This window comes from Epinephelus moara, chromosome 18 (genome assembly GCF_006386435.1).
Source record: "Epinephelus moara isolate mb chromosome 18, YSFRI_EMoa_1.0, whole genome shotgun sequence".
Lineage (NCBI taxonomy): Eukaryota > Metazoa > Chordata > Actinopteri > Perciformes > Serranidae > Epinephelus > Epinephelus moara.
The window spans coordinates 35,037,870-35,059,209 of record NC_065523.1 but is presented as its reverse complement, the minus strand read 5'-3'; the positions used below and the strand labels follow the sequence as shown (position 1 = coordinate 35,059,209).

At 41.6% G+C, this 21,340-nt stretch overlaps 1 protein-coding gene across 1 annotated transcript in view; it reads right to left on the bottom strand.

The window, feature by feature from the left end:
- Positions 1-18,323, bottom strand: part of pkn1b (protein kinase N1b) — a 64,275-nt gene extending 45,952 nt beyond the window's left edge. The window contains exon 1 of the mRNA XM_050069212.1: positions 17,768-18,323. Coding sequence (XP_049925169.1) covers positions 17,768-17,791 — 24 coding nt within the window. The 5' untranslated portion in view covers positions 17,792-18,323. The remainder of the gene's footprint in view (positions 1-17,767) is intronic.
- Between the last annotated feature and the right edge of the window lie 3,017 nt (positions 18,324-21,340).

The window sequence follows — 21,340 nt, the reverse complement described above, 5'->3', positions numbered from 1 at the left end:
CAAAGTTTCATGTCTCTACGACATACAGGGCATGAGATATGCCCATTCAAAGTTTGCAATTTCAGTTGGTTGCTATAGCGCCCCCCTTTGGCCAATTGATGTAATATTGCTTCCTTCACATCCTCCCATGACCCTCTACCACTGTGCCAAATTTCACATGGATTGACCAAGTCAGTGAGGAGACAACGTGGAACAGACAGACAGAGTTTTCGTCATTATATAGTAAGATGGTAGATTGATTACACAGGAAGGTCTGGGTAAGAAGGTGATTCTGTGTTGAAAAAAAAGCCAGTGCAGTGCGTTTTGCAACCTACAAAACGTTTTCCTTGTGATTGGGGCCTAACTCTTTAAAATACCAACGTCACGCAATATTACAAACTATTTCATTGAGGCAGCGGTAGACCGGCAAGTACCGTGTTCAGAGAGGTTAAATGACTGTTTATGTCACTGGAGTCTGGCTTTAAAGACAGCATGGATAAGTTTCACTTTTAGTTCAGTTCCTTGTAGTTAAGGGCTGTCTGTTTGGGAAGTACCGAGCATACAACTGGATGAATCAGACTTTTTTTATTATACTGCATGAGTTGTGTGAGTGTTTTCAAATGAACGTTTTAATATAGTTTTGCTGTTTTTAAAAACACGTGCCCTATTAACTTCAACTCGTGACGACGTCTGTTTGAGGCATGCAAGAAAACAAGTTTTCCTCACAAATTCTGCACAACACTGGGTGAGTAATTGTTATTCAAATAGTATTTTGGTGGCTGACCTATTCCTTTAAGACCAGGAGAACACAAAATAAACAGAATCATGAAATTACCATAGCCAAATTCCCTGCTGATATCTAATCTCATATTACAAGTTCTCTCTCTGGCCCTCTATGAATGAGTTAACAGTTCACAGAATGTACCTTGGACTGTGTGTGTTGCCTGTTAATCCCTAAAATCCCTCATATTCCAGAGGAAATTCTGTTGCCAAATCTCCTTTTGCCATTTTGCAGTGCAACATGGCTGTATGTATATCTACTGCACAACCAGAGCTTGATGAAGACATCACGTGCATGAAGGGAGAGGATTCTCCCAGTCTGAGTAAACATGAGAGACTGTGCAGAAGGTTAGGTGAGAAAGTGTGTCTTGTGTGCGTTTAAGTGCACATCTGTCTGTGTGTGTACGTGTGTGTTGCAGGCGGCAGTGTCCGCTCCACAGCTGGGGAGGAGCGGATCAGGATGAATGGCATCTTTGTGAAGGGGTCGATCTTCTCAAGAGACTTCGGTAAATGCTTATGTGTTTGTGTTCCCGGCTTTGTCCATTGTGAACTCCACAGAAACAAACAGTAGCTCTGTTCAGGCTCCTGAGGAATAAGGCAGCATAAACCCCCCCATAAGAAAAGCTCTATAGTGCTCATATTTAATCTGCTTCTGTCATGCATGTAACAGCAGCTTGAGAGAAATGAGACAGGTGAAGGACACTGAGCAGAAAAAGAGTTTCTGAATATTAATCTCTTCAAGTGAGCAATAAAGCTGTTAAACTCTTATATAAATCTGTCTCCATAAAAGACACAGCAGTTAAGAGCAGGCGCTGACCAGCTCAGAGGTAAAAAGGTCCCTGGACTTAAATCCAACAGACAGCCCACTTTTCTCTGAATGCTCCAGTGAGCACCACCTGCATGTAAAAAAGGCAGCAAACAAAGTTGTTGACCTACAACAGTCAACCTGGATAAGGGTGTTACTCAGAGGAGAACTAATGAGGCACTTCATGGCTTTGCAGTCATAACCAGTGTCATGCTCTTCCCGGATTAGGGAGGTGGGTGCTGGAAATACAAAAGCAATAAAAAATCTGTATGCAGGAGAGCAGAGACCATACAATAGAAGGAGAGGAGAGGAGAGAATAATCTGAAGCGTAAGATATAGGTGCAAGATGAAGCTTAACGTTCTATAGGGTCGCTCACGACAGAGAAAAGGCACTCGGGCTGTTCTGGATATCATTTCTTTTTACATTCAAAGCTTCTATTAAGTTTACGAATGAAGCTTTGAATGTTTGTCGTCATATTTTATGAGGTCGTCATCCTAAAATTTTTTTTTTTAATCCTCCAAAATATCCTCAATCTGAATTAAGTGATTCATCAGACTGAATGACTTAGTCTTTTTTTATTGATCACTTTTCTTTAAAGCCCCACTCCAGCCAGTGTTAGGCAAAATTTATACTCCTACGTTGAATCGACGCTGTACCTACAGCATAGGCTCCGCATTAACGTAAATCGCCTGATGTGCATCTCCTCAGAAATCTAACTACACGTCGCAGCGACGCAGACAACCTGTCTATTTTTGTAAGCTGAAACCATTTCCCTCAGAGGACACAAAGCTTTTATTTACTTTAATTTCACAGATAAGAAACAATAAATTGTGAAGATAATAAAGCCTCCACAAAAATTGCACTTTGAGTACTTGTGTGTGATTTATCCTGGCTTCATATGAGCAGAGGAAATCTCCGCTTGCTGCTAGGCTAATTTATACAATGTAAAATGCCATAGGCTTGTGCTAATAACATTAGCATGTTGTATTTGTTTGGAAAACCTGTGAAGTATAGGACAGATGTTTTGAGAGTTGTAACAGAATCAAAGTTTGTGACATTACCTTTGTTAAATGTTGCTGTTGTCCTGGTTTTATATGAGAAGAGGAAAAGATTGCTAGCTGCTAGGCTACACAATGTAAAATGCTATAGGCTTGTGCTAATTCTTGCGTACATGTCAAAGCGATAGTATGAATATTAGCATGGATAGTGATAGCAATCACTAACATAATTTATCTTCACCGCCCAGAGCTCCCTGCCCATCAACCGGCAAAAGCCTGCTGGGTTCACCTCTCAGACCTCCACCTGCAATTGAGCAGGGAGCTTTGGGCACTAGCTGCACAGGATTAAGGACTACACTGTTCATCTGCACACACTGTTTAACTCTCGACCTGTCTGTGACTGTTCAGAAACACCAGGTTTAAACAGAATTAATACACATGAAAGCTGCACAGCATTCAAATATTGATTTAAAATTCTAATGTCAACGTAATGAATGAAGCTTTGAAGCTTCCAACTATGTGGTACAGCTCTAAAAGGCACACGTTATCTTGCAGTGTAGCCATTTGAGTATATGTGACTGGAAACTGAACCCATCAGAAGGCCACCCTAGTCATCTGAGCTGCATGAAGACAGAAACCAGAACACAGAGGACTGTAATTTGAAAAAGTTGTTAAATGTTTGATGTGGAGTGTTTTCATATTTGGTTGCTTCAGGCTTAAGCAGGAGGCTTGCACAGTGCTCTGTGACGAGGCCATGGTGTCTGATGAGTGCAGGATGCTGCAGAGACACACTGATGCATGGATTTCCTGCAGCCGTCCAGCCATCTCAGGGTCCATATTAACAGAATATCCAACACTTCCTCCAACTAGTGACATGAGCCCACAGGGATCAGGAACGGTTAGAGACAGCTTCTGGCTGTGAGCCATGCTGCTGCTTGACTGTCTTACTTTTTCACTCCATAGGTTAACAGACACACAAACATGCAAACGACGCTAAGACAGCACCAGGTAATGGGGAGTAATTTTAGTAGAAGGACAGAAAGCGCACACCATGATGCACTAAAGATAGCTTTTCCAGTGTTGTGTTCCCTCATAGATGCTACATAATTCAGCAACTTACAGCCCTGAAATCTCACTGGAATCCAACAGCCCAAAACATGAATGAGATAACACTGCCACCGGATTTGATCCGTTAGCATATCCCCTGCTCTCTGGGACAGATCCAGATTCAGATGTTGCGTAAAACATGCACGGATGTCCACGGGAGATTTTGACCAGAAAATTAAACACATGCATTCAAATCTGTGGTTATTAAGATTTTCTCCACTATAGATATCAGGTCGACTGACACGCTTTGTGGCAGATGCTTTATTTATTCTACACGCAATATGCCTGCAAGTCACCTACAGCCGTCAGGAGGGGACAGAGGAAGCGGAAAGAGCCCCGCTGTGTAATGGAATGGTTGAGCAGGCATGATGGTAATGGACATGGAAAGCAGATTAAAAATGATTATGGCAGAAGGGCTGAGGAGGATAAGAGGTCCATTCTATAATGCAGATGATTATCCCTCTTTAATGATGCCGTTGATTACGATAGCGTGGCTCTCATAAACACAGGACAGAAAGGGGAGAACCACACAGGCAGCAGAAGTGTTTACAGATTTGGGTTGTTTTAATAAAAATGTAATGACTAATGAAAACAAGACTCCATTAGTAAAGGCAATGGGCTTTTAGGTCACTGTAGTCCACAGACAGCAGCGGCTCATCTGCACATATTCAGCAGGTTTTAGGTTTTTGAGTTGTTCAGCTTTTAATTTAGGTTTGTGTAGCTGTGCTACAGGATTGGGTATGTTTCAGCATTTAAAGGATAAAGCTGGAATTATACTATATTAATGTATATATCATATTAATTCTATATATATAAATATTTCTTAGTGGTCAAGAATGGTTTATTATTTAGGACAGAATTTTGGACAAATCATGTTTTACTTATTTAAGCATTGCAGGTAAGCATTGTAGGCAAATAGTATATGTGGTCTTGTGCAGAGGTAATTGTTATGTAAATATGGTTATTAGAGTGAATTAAGTCGATCTACATTTTGCCAACAGGTAAGTGCAAGTAAGAACAAAAATGACAGTATTATATTTTTTAAATATAAAATATAAAATTTTAGAAACATGGACTTTTAAATAAAAAGGCTTTACTCATTTTCACAAAAAGAAATTAAACAAATGGATAAATTAAATTAGATAAAATGTTTGTAGTAGTTAAGTACCTCACAAATTCAAATTTAAGACTGTTAAATGACTGTTTAGGCATAATTGTTGTAACACTTAAGACATTTTCAGATTTTTAAGGACCTGTAGACACCCTGATATCCACTTACTTCACTGTATTTATGATGTTAAGTTATATCTTATTTTGTTTTATTTCATTGTAACCAATATTCTAATCTGTGTTTGTTTTTTCGTGTTAATGTATTTTACTTAGATTTTAGTCTAGCTTTTATTAAACTACTACTTATTATTATTATTACTACTACCGTGTTTTGTATCTATTCATATTTATATCTGTATAGTATTTAAGTGTACTTTAAACTGTTAATATTTAAAGGGACAGTTTTTTATATTTTTTTTATAGTGGATTTGTATAAGGTACTTATCCATAGACAGTGTAATACATGCAGTCTGTTGGCATGGCTCCAGTTTAAAGGCCCGAACATACTCAGGCGTACTATTAGCGGAGCAGACTCCGCGAGGAATGTCCGCAGTCATTCAGGCTTTCATAGTCGAGCGCACTTCCACGTTGTAGTTTACTGTAAAAATGTCTGCGAAAAATCCCCGCGATGTGAAAAATACATGCCGAGCAGTCACTTGTGCGCGGAGCGGAGTCCGCGTGGTCATAAAATCTGATCTTTGCGCGCACAGGGCTTGCGGACGTCCGCTTTGAGTCTGCGCGGACCTCCGCCAACTAAAAAAGTTCAACCTAAAACTATTTATATCAGTTTAAGTGTATGCTATATTGAGAGTATTTTCAGTGCTTTACCTTTCTGTTAAACAGCCTGTCTCGATGGGGAAGCCATTAATGGTTTTCTATGCTCTAATCAAAGCCACCAGACTCCACTGACAAAAACAGTGATTTAAGCTTCCTGAACACAGGAGCTGCGGGTCTACTGCTGCTTTGATCAGTTAATTAATTTGTGTTATTGTGTGACTTTGGTGAACCCGAGCTAACCCTTTTAAACGCTAAAGTCACACAATAACACAAACCCAAAAAACTGATCGAGGCAGTGGTAGACCAGCAGCTCCGATGCTCAGCAAAGTTAAATCACAGTTTTTCTCAATGGAGTCTGGCTTTAAGGGAGCGATAAAACGGTTTCATTTTCGAGTTAGAAATCATTGTCTGACCTTAAGGTAAGATATTCTCAATATAGTATACAGTTAAACTGATATAATTGTTTTAGGTGGCTTAAATATGTTTTGTTGCTGACCCATCCACAGTAGTAAATTTCTTAGCTTCTATGTTGGACTCAAGCCTGCATCTCTAAACTGGTATTGTGCTGACCGACATCTACTGATTGTAATATACTGACTATGGATAGTCATACTCTGTGTGATTGGGGCCTTGGAGTTGTTTTAGGAAGCAAAGATAAGCTACATTTTGTAATGAGCCCAAAATTAGAGTCGTGTGAAAGAAGAGGATTTGGACAGTGTTCATAACCCTGCTACACTACCCATGACGAATCACATGGCAACAGCTGCCGAGATCAGTCAGTCAACTGGTCAAGCACCAAAACCACCAGTCACACATCTCTTCAGAACTTTCTCCTTTTTGTCTGTTCTCTAAACTTCCCTCTGTGGACACTGCATCCTATTCATTAAAGAGTATGTACACTCCTCCAGTTACAGATCTCATTATCTCCCGCGCATTGTCAACACTAAATAAAAAGCCAAACTCACAATGGCACCTGGCTGCTGTTTGTGCCTCAGTATCCCACTTTTCCAGCAGTTCTGCCTCAGAGACTTTAATAACAACAATGGCTCCAGTTTGGGTTACATTTTGAGGGGTAGGCCTGTTGTTGGGCTACCCTCTGTCTCTCCCTCTCCAACAGGTAATAATAGCTGTATTTCTTCCCTGTCCGTCTCACTTTTACGGCCTCTGGGCTGACAGAACAGACAGTCCACTGTTGAAGGAGGCATCACGGCCGAGCGCGCTGCTGCTCCCATGAAGCCTCAGGTCTGTGCTCCCCTTAAACCCAACACCACTCCCGCAGCACAACACACAGGCTATCACATGACCCCAGCACGCTGGCGGGATAACTCATCTCATGTGCCTCAGGTGTAACCACAATCAGGTCACACCGTCCAGGTTCCTCTCCTCTCTAATTCAGTTTCTACTCAACAAGTATGTGTCAACCTCAGCGATTTTTACCTTCTCTATCTTTTGCCCCAGACCATTAAAAGCTTGGAGTGCTGCTATCTCTATGTAGCTGCCATTTTAAGCCAAGGCCTGGTCACACCAAAAAGGGTCACAGCTAACTGAATCCACGTGCCTTATGCCGGCCTTACACCAAACAAGTTTTCAAATGATTTCACTATTGCAGACAAATTTCCAATGTCAGAATAAAGTCATGAGAGTTTTGCTGGAGTTAAGGTGCACTCTGGTGATCTCAATTGTTTGGTGTAAGGTGGTCATAAAGCTCAGTCTTTTTCTTGTCTCGACATTCCAACAAAATCAAACATGTTTAATATTGTCTTAAGTTCTTACTCTTGGCTCATGCAAATAGGGAAGTTCAATGCCATGAACATGGTCAACTCTCCAGCACCAAACAGAAAGGAATTCACCGGGGGGGAACTCCGGGAGGCGCAAGAACATAAACAAGTCTCAGTTTTCTTGGAGTTGTGGAGTGAACAAGAGTTGAGGTATAATTTGGCGTATATCTGATACACCAACCAGCACCTTACAACAAAATATAAATTGTTAAGTCTGTATACAGTTTATCTTTAAAGATTATACTGATGCAGAATTGACGACAAATTACGCCTTTTATCATGTGCTTCTAGAGCTATGTATTTTTGCAGACATGTCAATCTTTGACAATTTTTGTTTTTTAAATCACGTGTGCCACAATTTCAAGTGACATGGCCTGCTTTGCTTGGAGTAGCACAAAATGTTAAGAATTTTTAAAAGGTATTTTTATACACTTAATCCTGACAATCATACCAGATGCTACAGTTGTTGGCTAATCAAACAGTTTTAACGTTGACTTTTATTCACCACTCTGTGTGAATGTACTCAATCCTAATGTAGTGACTACTTGTAGGGCTCGGTGGTAAACTGCATGACAATAAATGTATACATTTCTTCAATCAAACAATCATGACTACACTACTGCTTTTAAATATCTTAGGTTAAGTTAGAGATGTCAACAGTTAACCATTAATCAGTCGCCGAGAGGTTTTTTTTACGAGTTATGCATGTTGGTCCACAGGTTAGTTTTTCCACTCTTCAGTTTACTACACTGGTGGGAGCTAAAATTAGCTAGCCGTACTGTTCATTCAGTGATTAATGCTTGTGACTCTGTCCCGACCCAGCAAGCGTTGCTATGGAAACGTTGGGCCCACTCTCCTGTTGTCCCCCAAGGTCACCCCGCTGAATAAGCTGGTAACTGTTAGCTCTGTTAGTGCTGTTAGCAGTGTCAGCATGGCTAGTGATGCTAACATACTTAACAATGCTAAAGGGGTTTTACTGCTCAAAATGAAGCTGCTTACTCACAGAGGCAACCTTGGCGGAGATCGGAGGATGGCCACCATGTACCACAGCAGTTAAATGTTCGTAAGATTCAATATCCAAGAAAATATCATCACACTGTTAGTTTAAGGCACTTATTTAATATATTATGTTTGATATGTCAGTATTAATCAGCTCGTCTTTTATTCTATTCTGTTGATTCAATATATAGCCTCCTCGTGTTTGTCCTTTTTACCTCTGACTGTTCTTTCAGTGACAAACCCATTTCAAACACCACGGGCTGTTTCACAAGCACTGCTGAGCCTCAGTGCCCGCTGGCATTACAAAACTACTTTAACAGCCTATCAATGCTCGGTTCTCAGGCAAGCACATGGCTCTTAAATGGCTCCCTTCCTTTGTGACCTTCCTATCACCGAGCCACATTGAGAGAACTATCATTTCAGGCTTGAAATTATGACATGTTGCTCCCACAACGTAACACCATTTCCCTTACTTGTCCTTCTCAGCAACACATTCTTCAATCCTGTAATACCACAATCCCTTAAAGCCCTGAAACACTCACACAACCAGCTTAGAAACAACCAAAATGTCGCTGAACACAAGTATAACTAGCAGTTGGTCTATCCTTCACCAGTTTCCCTGTAGTAATTCCTTTTTTTATTTTCTTCCTTCTCTTGGCCTGGGTTCAATGATAACTAATCCTCTGAAAGCCTGGTGGATGACAGTATAGCAACAACAGCTGGTGTGCAGACTGGTCAGCTGAATTAAAATGGCCCTGGTGAAGGGTCGGTAGGAGCAGGCATTAAAGGGACAGTTCAACCCAAAATCAAAAATACGTATTTTTCCTCTTGTCTGTAGTGCTATTAATCAATCTAGATTGTTTTGGTGTGAGTTGCCGAGTGTTGGAGATATCGGCTGTAGAGATATCTGCCTTCTCTCCAATATAATGGAACTAGATGGCACTCAGCTGGCGGTGCTCAATGTTTTTTGAAACTGGTCCAGCTACAATGTAATCCCTGTGGGCAACTAAGCACTATCAGTTGTGTTTGTTTTTGCCACTGACAGGCTCAGCTGTTATTAGAAGTGTCTGACAATGTATGGAAGGATTCCTACAGAGACAGACCTTTTTGTTAAAGAGTAAGATCCTTTTTGTTGAACCAGAAACAGACCTGAAAATTGCCCTCGCTAAACACACTAGACTCCATTTAAACAAAAAGTAATTTAAGTGTGTATAAAGCCAGTATATTTTCAGATCTAACTGGGTCAATTAAGAGTTTATTTATTATTTTATTAGTAAATTATTGTTGGAACCAAGATGGGTTTCATGAATATCATTTTGCTTCTGTTGACTTTAAATTAAGTATGTTATACAATGATAAAATCTATGTTTATTTAAATACAGTCTGATGGGTATCACGATCGCAATTTTGGAGCTGTTTCCGGTCCATCCACCTCCCTGCTGAAGCAACATCCACAGCAACACCATGGCGACTAATGTAGATATTAAACCATACAACATTCTCGGAGTGTCTCCATCTGTAACTGAAAATGAACTGAAGAGGGCATACCGAAAACTGGCAAAACAGTACCATCCTGACAAGAAACCAAATGCTGGTGACAAGTTCAAAGAAGTCAGTTTTGCCTATGGAGGTACTGACCAACCCTGAAAAGAAGGAGAACAAGGTTTGCAGGAAGGAGGTGGAGATGTCCTTGGGATGGATGCTATTTGGCCCCACATCTTTGGCGGTGGACTTTTTGGTCGGAGGAGAGGAGAGGGCATGATTCATTTAGCCAAGGTGTCACTGGAGGACGTTTACAACTGGAAAACAACTAAACTTCAACTTAGCAGGAATGTACTGCGTAGCACTTGTAATGGACAGGGAGGCAAGACGGGCGCTGTACAAAAATGTACAACATGTAGGGGGCGTGGCATCATGATTAAACAAAAAGGATCTTTCCAATTTAAAAAAATACTGTTCCATTTGTCACTGCGACATAAAAACATGTGAAAATAGGGTCAGGTCGAAAAAAACACTGCAGTGACCTTTTAATAGCGTCCCCCTTGGCTGAGGTGTAACGTTAGCTAGGTTAGTAGTGCAAGGTGAGCTAGCAGTTGGTGGGTGTAGTTTGGTAGAAAGAAAATGGTTCCTACATCAAACTGCGCACAACGAGGTCTGGGGATTTTCGTGAGCAACTGGGTCATGATTTCTGGAAAGAGACATTGCTGTTGAGTTTAGCAATATTTTTTTTCTCTACGGACGATATCTCCAACACTCAACAACTCACACCAAAACAATCTAGAGTGATAAACAGCACTTTTTGGGGGTTAACTGTCCCTTTAAACTGGCATGGAAACAAGGAGAGTCATGAATGCTATCTTGATAGGTTGATAGTTTGAATTTTGGGATTTTTTCCTAGATTGGCACTTTAGATATCAGCATTCCTCTCTGGCCCTAATTGGGACTGCTCGACTGCACCCTAATGAGCGAGCTCCAGGCGAGATGCACCTTTTGGGTTTATTGATGAACGCCATTAAGATGTGCCATCAATGCATCGATGCTGCACTGCAGCAGTTATAAGCTCGTCTACTGGTGTGTCTGGGACAGAGACAGATTTCTGCAGACACAGTGTAATCCTGGATTCAGGCAGGAGGGCCTGGATACTGGGGGGTCGTATATGAGTGCGTGAGTCTGTGTGGGTGATTGTGGGCAGTAATGCTACCCTGCTTGGAGGTCAGACACTCAGTGAAGCCCACTCCCCTAATCCTATTATCCCTAGCAGTGGCAGCTGGAGACACACATTATGGTGAGCGTGATGCAAGATATCACTGTGTATTATAACACATGTGAGGCCATCAACTGACCTCAGCCAGTGCTGCTTCTTCACCCGAGTGTGCTCAAAAGTCTTCAGATGCCATTAAAGAAATAGACTGAGTTGCCTCCACTCTCTTGGATGATCAATAAAAAAGTAATTTGGTCAGGAATTGAAAGAGTTGCCTCTGCTGCTCACCGCTGAATGAAGAAGCAGCAGCTCCTCTGACTCTTACAGATAATAACTACAGGAAACCAGCAGAAATAAAGAATTCATGAGAGGGCGGCCACAGAATATATAGCTACCTCAGAGAGTATGTTATGTTATCAGCTCAGCACAGGAGCTCACATCCTCAGCAGGAGAGTTGATTTACTTTCCTTAAAGCTATCTAAAAAGAAGAAGGAGGGCCAACATCGGTGCAGGAGTGGTGAGCAAGATAGAGGGCAGAAAAGCACTAATAGTGAAGCTACACTTTACACTGATAGCCTCATCTGTGCATATATGGATAATGTGTTTTTAACAGAGGGGGGAAGAGAGCAAATAGAAGGCCATTTCAGTTATTTTCCTCTGAGCCCAACAGCCATGACCTCCAATAGGATGTGTCGGCAACAGTACAGCTCTGATGAGGTATTCAGGAGAAATAAAGGGAAAGAGAGCGATCAGGCGAGCTCAATCACCACACCGCCATCCTCGGTCCACTCTGACAGACTCAGCCTATCATCATCACCAACGTGGCCCCTTGATCTCAATCAGCCGTCGCTCCCTGCCTGTCTGCTAGACTAGAGTAATGATGACTGAACCCTTGTCATCATCACAGAGAGGGAGGCTGAATTCATCAGACCGGGCAGAAACTGCGCAATTGCAGCTCAGGCAATCATCACGGTGTTATCAGTCATGGAGCCATAAAGACGTTTAAATGTGTCATCAACACAGCAGGGCAGGAGGAAGCTACGGTTAATTGCGCTGTGTATGACTCATGATCTACTATAGTGCAGTGTACCAGTCATGAAACATAATGGTGAGCTTACAGATAGAGGGAGATAATGTGGCATTAACAGGTGCACTCCACCACTTTAACACATGAAGTTCAGATGACTTATGATGAGGAGCACAACAGAGTCTGTGAGGCCATTATGCCTTCTGTGACTTAAGAGGATACATTTCATCTGAGAAAATAACCCTGATGATGCCATCTTAGGTTAGTGTACTTTGGAGACTACAAATCAACAGTAAACAAGGCACCATTACTGCGGTGGCCTCTCCACAATACCAGCACATCTGAATGCAGGCTTTCCAGAGAAGTGTACAATTTCTACTCACACCGTTATACAGCTTTTTATGTAATGTTACTGACTAGCATGCAGCTGCCTAGCCTAACATGGTGAAACAAGTAACATAAACTAAGTTAACACTGCTTAGCTAGCTAACGTCAGTAGGCTAAGGCCAAGCTCCCAGGAACAGTGCCAGGCTTTGAAGCTAATTTTACATAGTGGCCAAAAATAAAATTACAACAACCGGGTCTGTTACGTGATGCCATGGGGCCCAGCAAGACTTCACCCTATAGACCAGTGGTTCCAAAATGGTAGGTTCCAGTCCAAAAGTGGGTCGTGGGTCCATTCTGAATGGACCGCAAGTGACTCACAAACATGCAACATGTTTGTAAGTTTCTAAAAAACACATTTTATTTTTAATTTCAGGAAATATCCGGCACAGAGCTTTTATTTTAGAGTGAGTGGAGCGACTGACTGACAGACAGCTACTTGACAGAGGCAGCAAAGTAGCTCGACGACATAGCCAAACACAAGTATGGCACCAAATGTATTAAACTGCGTGGACCTTAAACTAATGACGATGGAGGAATCTGGACCTCGTGGCCAGACAAGTTGGGAACCACTGCAATAGACCATTTACACACTAACCAGAAATACGTAGACGACGAGTAACGTGACTTCCTGTCAGTGGTAAACACATATTGAAAGAAATGGAGACGGAAAGAGTTTTCTCAACAAGCTTAATGGTTTTACCAAAATCAAAATCACATTTTCAGGTGTGGTAATAACTGTCGAGCATAACTGTAGCACGAAAGGGAACAAACTGGATAAAGGATAGAAATTCTTCCACGAGGAATTCGTCCTCAATAATATTAGCCGAATGCTAACATCAGCTAACATTTTTTCTCATAACGTTCGTGTTTGTGTGCGTGTCGTCATAGTATTAAATGTACTAGACGGACAGGTGTTTGTGAGCGCTAGCTAACAAGTATAAAGACAAAAGGAGAAAGGGGATCCTACAACAACTGCTAGCTTTAAACTTATTCCTTGCTTCCGCCATTTTCCATAGGATATTAGTTGCCACGATAAAGAGAGGAAATCGCTTTACACGTCGTCTACGTATTTCCGGTCAAAAAATGCATACGTGTGTAAATGGTCTATAGACTTATGTTGGGAAAGATACATCTGTAAATCAGTTGATACATTTTTTGTGCGTCACAACTCCCGTAAAATGACTCATTTCACTATCGGGATTTGATCCATCCAATCTGACAACATTTTGAAAGTCTAGAAGTATGATTAAATCATTTTATTCCCTTTCAAGTGAGTGGAGCACTAAACCAGAAGCAAGCTGCTTGGCTTGCGGAAGTTAGCCTCTCAGGCCGTTCTTGGTTGCCGTAAGTCTCCAGTGAGCTTGTGGAAGATCTGGGTATTTTCATGTAGCGGAAATGGAGATTTTTGACTTTATTTTCCACTGGGCAACTTTCATTGGAATGAACAGGGCTCCCCTCCAATGTTGTACCCAGGTCTCTTTATACAACCATGGCTAAGTCACTGTCTTGAGGTTGTGGTGGTCCAACAGAATAAACCAAATTAATCAATTAACTGTCATTATCGTGAAATGCAATGCTGGTGGCTCAAACTAGGGCAATCACCACAAAGTAAACATCCTTCAGTCGGCACCACAAACAAAACAAGTACAATGGCGTCTGCTGTTTCAGTTAAACGAGTGGCAGTAACTGGTGACTCTCAGTTGAACGCTTTGTGGTAGCTTGTAGTGATGGCAGCTGTTAAAAACACGAATAAAACATTAAAGTGTCCTCATAAAAGCCTTCAAGTTCACTTCAATTAATCTAAAATACACTTACATGTCTATCTTCACCAAACAGACACATTAAGTTAACCAGTGAACCCGATCTTTTCTAGGACTGATTTTTTTTAACGTTGTAAAATGCAACTGTTATTTGACAGAGAGCCTGTAATGTCTACATTTTATGCCAAAGTTGATCATCAGTTCACTGCTAGCAGGCAGCTGCACACAATGACTCACTAGAACTTTCCACCACAGATATGGCGGCTCAGCTAGATGGCGCACAAAGCAGTCGCCAGATTCATCAATAACTGAAAGGCTGCATTATAAACTGGGTCACAGTTTTTTAAAGACATGGGCATTTACAAGGCAGATAAAACGAACAAAAGATGCTACTCAGTGGCATTATGACGAAAGCAGTATCCAGCATTTTTAGAGCTTGACCCAGTCTAAAAAATTAAAATCAGGATAACTACCCAAATGTTGCTTCAATTTACTACTTAACTTAAATGTGGCAGTGCAACACTAAATAGTTGGACTACCGCTTTAAATGTACTGCCCCTATTTACATAGAGCTTTTCAAGGGCTGTAGAAAAAATAGAAAAGTGTCTATAGTGGTGCACTATGGCCCATATTAGCTGTTACTGATGATCACCATGACCCCATAGGCAGAGCAGCTTTCCAAGAAACAGGTTCCCCACTCAGGGAAACTAAATGTCAGGACAGGAGCGAGTATTCAGTCACAACAAATAATTCAGCAGTGTGTGTCAAATAGATTGTGTAAAGGATGGAGTGTGAGTAAGCTGGGAGGAAATGGGAAATACTGGAATCTCCCTCACTGTTTATTTTTACATCTTCACACTTGTTGCTCTCAGGTCACTGGAACAACTTGTGAAACCGAACCCACGTGGCTTAACATGTGTAGATACAGGAGGTATGAGGGGTTTAATTTCATGTCATACATCAATCAAAAGTCTTTATTGTAACTGTATTCATTTCAGCTGTTGTTAAAATATTTAAAATTTACTTACTAAACTGCAACGTCCACAACACTTTCTTTGTGCCACAGTTCAACCTTGTGAAAGAGGTTTCTAACTAAAGAGTGATGTGCTGGCTCCTGGCTTGAGCTGAACCGGCACTCAGTCTTAAATTTTTAACATTTCCCTCCGCTGTGTCCTGAACTAGGCTGACACCAGGGTAACTGTAACCCAACCCCTCTAAATTAGACCTGAGGCTCTGACACCGCGACGCCTTCCATGACTCACCCTGGACTCCACCTGAGGGCAGCTGCTGTGTCACAAATGAGAAATCATTGCTTTTAATTTGGGAAATCTAATCTATATCGAGGCTGGAGAGGAAGTAGTGGTGATTTTATTGTTGTGGGTGGAATTAAAATGTGATAAGGTCAAACAAGTAATGTAAGAACAGTCTTCTGTTCTGAAGGCATCACAGTCTAATGGCTGTTCGTACACTGAGGAGGGGGCACACACATTAACGGGACAACAGCACTCCTCTTTTACTTCAATATTATACTGTTTTACACTTTCCAATTCATACACAAAAAACGGTAGGCATTTATACAGTTTTCTCCAATTGCTTCAAACACTTCCTGTAGTTACTGTCACCACTTTGTCATAGAAAGTTTAAAGTGATAGTTCAGATTTTTTGAAGTAGGGTTATACAAGATATTTATCCATAGTATATTACCCACAGTAGGTGTCTGTCGGCACTCCCCCATTTTGGAGAAGCAGCAGGAGTACCACCACTGAAGCTAAGTAATGCACTGCTGTGGAAGGGGGCAGAGGCAAAATGTATTTTAGCTACCTAAAAAAACATAACCCACCCAAAAAAAACCCACATCAATATCAGTTTAAGTGCACGGTATACTGAGAATATTTTTGCTGCTTTGCCGTAATGTCGGACAGCCCTCGCATCTATGCTCTTATCAAAGCCACCTGACTCCACTGACAAAAACAGCAATTTTGGCTCACTGTACACAGGAGCTGCTGGTCTACCGCTGCCTTGATCAGATTGTTAGTTTGTGTTATTGCATCACTTTGGTGAATCCAGACGAACCCTTTTAAACGCCAAAATCACACAATGGGACAAACAAACTGATCGAGGCAGTGGCAGACCAGCGACTCCTGTGTTCAACAATGTGTAGTCACCGTTTTCTCACTGGGGTCTGGCTTTGAAGAAAGCATTATCAGTGCCCTGTAGGAAATCGCTGTCTGACATTAAGGTGAAGCTTAGAAAATATTCTAAATATAGCAAACACTTAAATCATTATTGATTGTTTTAGTTGGCATAAAATGTTTTGCTTCTGCCCACGTCCACGTGGTCCTGCTTTTCCAAACTGGGGGCAGCCAGCTGAGATCTACTGTATGTAATACACTGACTATCTCTTTAACTCACTGCTGTCTTTCCACAGTGTTCAGTGTCCAGTAGTGGAAGTAACTACCTTCATTTACTTGTTTACCAGTTCTGTATTTAAGTACAATTTCAGGCACTTGTACTTCACTCGTGTATTATACACACAGGCCCAAAATACACACACATGCACAAACAGGAAACATACATGCATTAAATGGAGGGGGGCTGCCCATGGACAGGCGCCCCATGTGGTCGGGGGTTTGGTGCCTTGCTCAAGGGCACCTTGGAAGTGCCCAGGGGGTGAGCTGGCACCTCTCCAGCTACCAGTCCTCACTCTATATTTGGGCTGGATGGGGGCTTGAGCTGGCGACCCTACGGCTCCCTACCCAAGTCCCTATGGACTGAGCTACTGCCGCCCCTATTATATGTTATGCTCAACTTCTACTCCACTACATTCAGACGGAAATACTTTATTTTACTTTTCATATTCATATTTTGCACTAAAACATAATAAGCATATTGTTAAAAATGAAACACCCCTTAAAAACAGCAGTGTCCAGCTGGTGCTACTTGTCTTGTTTCAGGTTTCTGTATCTTCCACCAAAGACAGCTTCCCCCTCAAAACTTCTCAGGTGGTTTACTTAGATGAAACACTCTCCAATATTTCAACAAGGAAGAAAAGATTTGAAAAAAAGCCCAAAAGCAGAGAGTCCATTAGGGCTGCAACTCCTAAGTTAGTCATAAACATGAGAATCCTTCATATCTACCTTTAGTCTGTGGCACTGAAAACTACAATTGTGGTACAAATTTAGTGAAGGGACTGTCAGTGAGGTGGGCATTTACCACGTATGGAAAGTCTAATGAAAGTTACAATCAAGTTGCATTATGGGAGCTGTAGGATCCTGCATTTTTTCATTCTAAGGATTAAAAGTCAGGCTGTCTTGAAAGCTGTCTTTTGCAAATGCCTCAACATTATGGAGATGTAATACTAAATCACAGGAACAGCCTTTTAGAGTCTCTTCAGAGTATTTCCATCACAGATCTCCTCCCACCACTGTAGATATCAACAGGGGTCAATTAAAAACACCTCCAGATGTTTCCGTGTGTAGGTTTTCAGCTCTAATATGCACATTAATACAGCAGCGTTAACGCAGTAAGTAATGACGAACACAAAGTTGGGAAACTCACTTGTAGCTCGTTGTTATTGGCCATCGTGTGCTGCGCAGACGCCAGGTGACTCCTGCTGATGTTTGTCTCACTTCACACCCGTCAGATCATTGTTGAATTACAGCTGAACTCCTCCGGTGATTAAATACAAACAGTCCAGTGTTGGGTGTCCTGTAAAAAAAAAGCTAAAACCACTCAGCAGTCCCAGTGAAGGCGCTGTCTGATGTACCGAGATGCACAAAAATCAAATGAATAACTTGTTAACATCTTGTCGTTTGGAGGTTCGACAGAGGAGCAGGTGAGCAGAGCAGAGAGGAGGAGGAGACCATCACCTCCTGGCAGCAGGATGTCAACTCTTGGACTCTGATCTGCATCACGCAGTGCAGTCTGTCATGTAGTAGTCTGAGGGCGACCGCTGCTGCAGGCTGTCTTCTCATGCTCAGGAAGGGGAAACACCGAGAGGAAACCCGAAACCCGCCAGGATTCACCACCACCGCACTCTGCTCGGCTTATTAGTGAAAACTGAGGCCATCTTCCCCGCGGCGGTGCACTCCTGCTCGGCTCTGCGGAGAGCTGAGAGCCGGTGAGTGATGCTTGAGAGCAGGAGGGGGCAGATGTTAAGTCAGTTTAGGAATAACATATCAAACTTCCGGTTAAAACCTTCAAAATAAAACTTGGATTGTGTGACTATATTAAGCCATTGCATGTTTTACAACTAAAATGAGCAACAAAAATTCTAATAACATTACGTTAATGACGACTGCGGTGTAAATTACAGAGCAACTGTTCGTTAGCTGGCGAGCTTCACCAAAGAGAATCCATTTTGAAAACTGCGCCACTAACAGAAACAAGCTAGCTAGCCAAGTCACCTATATCATGTGCTTTACAAATTACAACAAATTACTCACAGCCAACATGGGTACAGAGATATTTGCTGTGGTACCTGAAGTCCCGCTTAAAACATTTATTCCGATAAAAACTATTTTTACAGTGTTCTAACAGGCCAACTGTAACTTTCATGACGTTACCAGCAGGCTAGCTAGCTAGACGAGATTAGCCTTGGCAGCAGACTAGCATTCAGTCACGGGGCGCCCCACTCACGTATGCAGGGCCTCCGCTAGAGGGCGCATGCGCACAACAGGAAGCCACAGAGATAATTAACTTAACACGCTAATTTCATACAAAACAGTATTAAAACAAGACGTTATTAACAATAAGAGACAATTATTTAAAAGCAATTGTGGCTGAAATACTAAGCTGACTAGTGGAGTACTAAACTCACATGAGTTGGTCGACCAGGTTGTCTACTATTCACAAGGTTGGGAGTACAATCCCCAGTTCCTCCTTTCCACCTGTAGCATGTCATAGTATTATGAGGTTTAATCATTCTTCAGTATTCAATATATCACCGACAATACAGTTTATATATATTTACATGATAAATAAATGTATTTTTTATCATTAAAACACATTTCAACATGCCATCTGATAGTCCCACCCCCAGCAGGTATTGTGAAATGGTGCGATCCATCTGACAGAGGGGTCAGATCATGATTTGACTTGTGATGTAATAAATTGCAGTAATTTCTTATCAGTGTTTGACTTTACTTTTCCCTCATCATTCATTGGAGGGCGTGGATTAATTGGATTATAATTGCAGGAAGCATAACATTTTGCATTGTGATATGATATGATATCATGCCCCCCTGCCTATATTTCTGCTTACCGATGCTACTTGCAAGAAACATAGGCCTAAACTTTATTGAGACATTAAAAGTCAACATTTTTATACTTTTTACTCTTACTTACCTCTTGACGTTTTTAAGAATCCTGTCATTTGCTCTTATACAGCTGATAAAACCCATCCTTTATTTTGAAATCACCACGTCTTCCTGTGCTGTTGTTGTGTCTTTGCTAGTGTTTTCCAAAATAGCATACATAGCAATTCTTAATATTTGAAATGGTTCCATTGCTCAGTTTCCAACGCATCAATATACCAAATTGAAAATCTGTAATCTGTTTAATTCAGTTAAAAAGTCAGGATTATGAAACATTTACAAACACAAGACGGTATGTAAAACGAAGACGAAATGTTTAAAATGCTGCACCATTTCAGGTCAGCTAGCAAACTTTAGCAAATTTCTGGCAGTGACGACCTTACATTCTTTGTACAAAAGGTCAGGGGTCGAGTTGCTCCCAGTGACAAAATTCTAAGAAAACTTTTATGATGTTTTCTAAGAATTTTAGACTAGGTCCTGGTAAAGATAACATTTATTCACAAAACATCTCAGTCCTTAAGGAAGCTCCGAAGGTGAAGAACTCTTAGGAGTAGGGAGAGGACTATACAGGGCTTTTCACTAGTGGGACTACACCACAGCAATATGTCGTTGTGTAAGTTGCTGAAGACATGATGAATGGATGTAAGTGTGGGTTGAAGGTGGAAGAGGGATGTTTTCTGTTAGGTTGGTCTGGGAAGATGTACTGAAGATTGGGAAAGATATTCGTCCTGTCCTCTTGAGGAGAGTTGGATCCACTTCTGTCCTGAGTAGCCCCTCACGTACACTGGGTCAGCCTCTATGAACATCCAGTCCCAGGCATGTTTGTCATGATGCTCCTTTTCTTTGCCCTGGTTTTGTCCAACCCTGCTGGCTAGTGATGGACACATAAGATCCAGCTGGGTCCTGATCTTTCGGTTCATGAGCAGCTAAGCAGGCGTGGCTCCAGTTGTGGTTTGAGGGGTTGATCGGTACTTGAACAAGAACCTGGACAGCTTTGTCTCCGCACTACCCTCCCCCATCTTCTTGATGCCCTCCTTGAACACTCGCACAGCACGTTCTGCACAGCCATTGGAGGGTGGGTGGTATGGTGCTGTGGTAACATGCTTAATGCCATTCTTTTTCAGGAACTTGAAACTTGTTTGAACTCTGCACTGACCAGACTTGGTCCATTATCACTGACCAGCACAGCTGGGAGTCCATGGGTGGCAAAGATGCTTCTCAATTTCTCTGCCGTTGTAGATTCAGTAATGGGCTGCATCAGATGTGCCTTAATCCACTTTGAGTAAGCATCAATGACAATCAGAAACATCTTCCCGAATATGTGGCCACAAAAGTCCAGATGCAACATCATCCATGGAGGCTCCAAGCCTCCAAACTTAAAAGAATCATGGGAAACAGTGGCTTTAGTTAAAAGCAATCATAGTGTTTTGTAAAATGAAGAAGAATTTAAAGTGTGAGGAGAGGGTATAACATGAGCAATGTGTTATCTGAAGTTAAAACTTTCAACAACTCTTACCTGTGCTTTACAGGGATCTGTCGCCATCTTCTGGTCAAAAGGAGGAATCAGCTGATTTTGACCCACAGGTGAAAATTTGGTGATCTTTTTACCCCAACTGGTCCACAGCTGCACAGGAGTCCTCTTTTGAACACCTGGATGTTTCTAGTAAAGATTCATATGAGGATCACGAGGAACCACGTCAGGATATGGAGGTATAAGAAATATTTCTCTACCCATCTTTATCAAACAGTATCCTCTTCTCTTCGAAGTTGTTTTGCATCTTTCTGAAGTTGCTGTGTGCCTCTTTGTAGTGTTTTT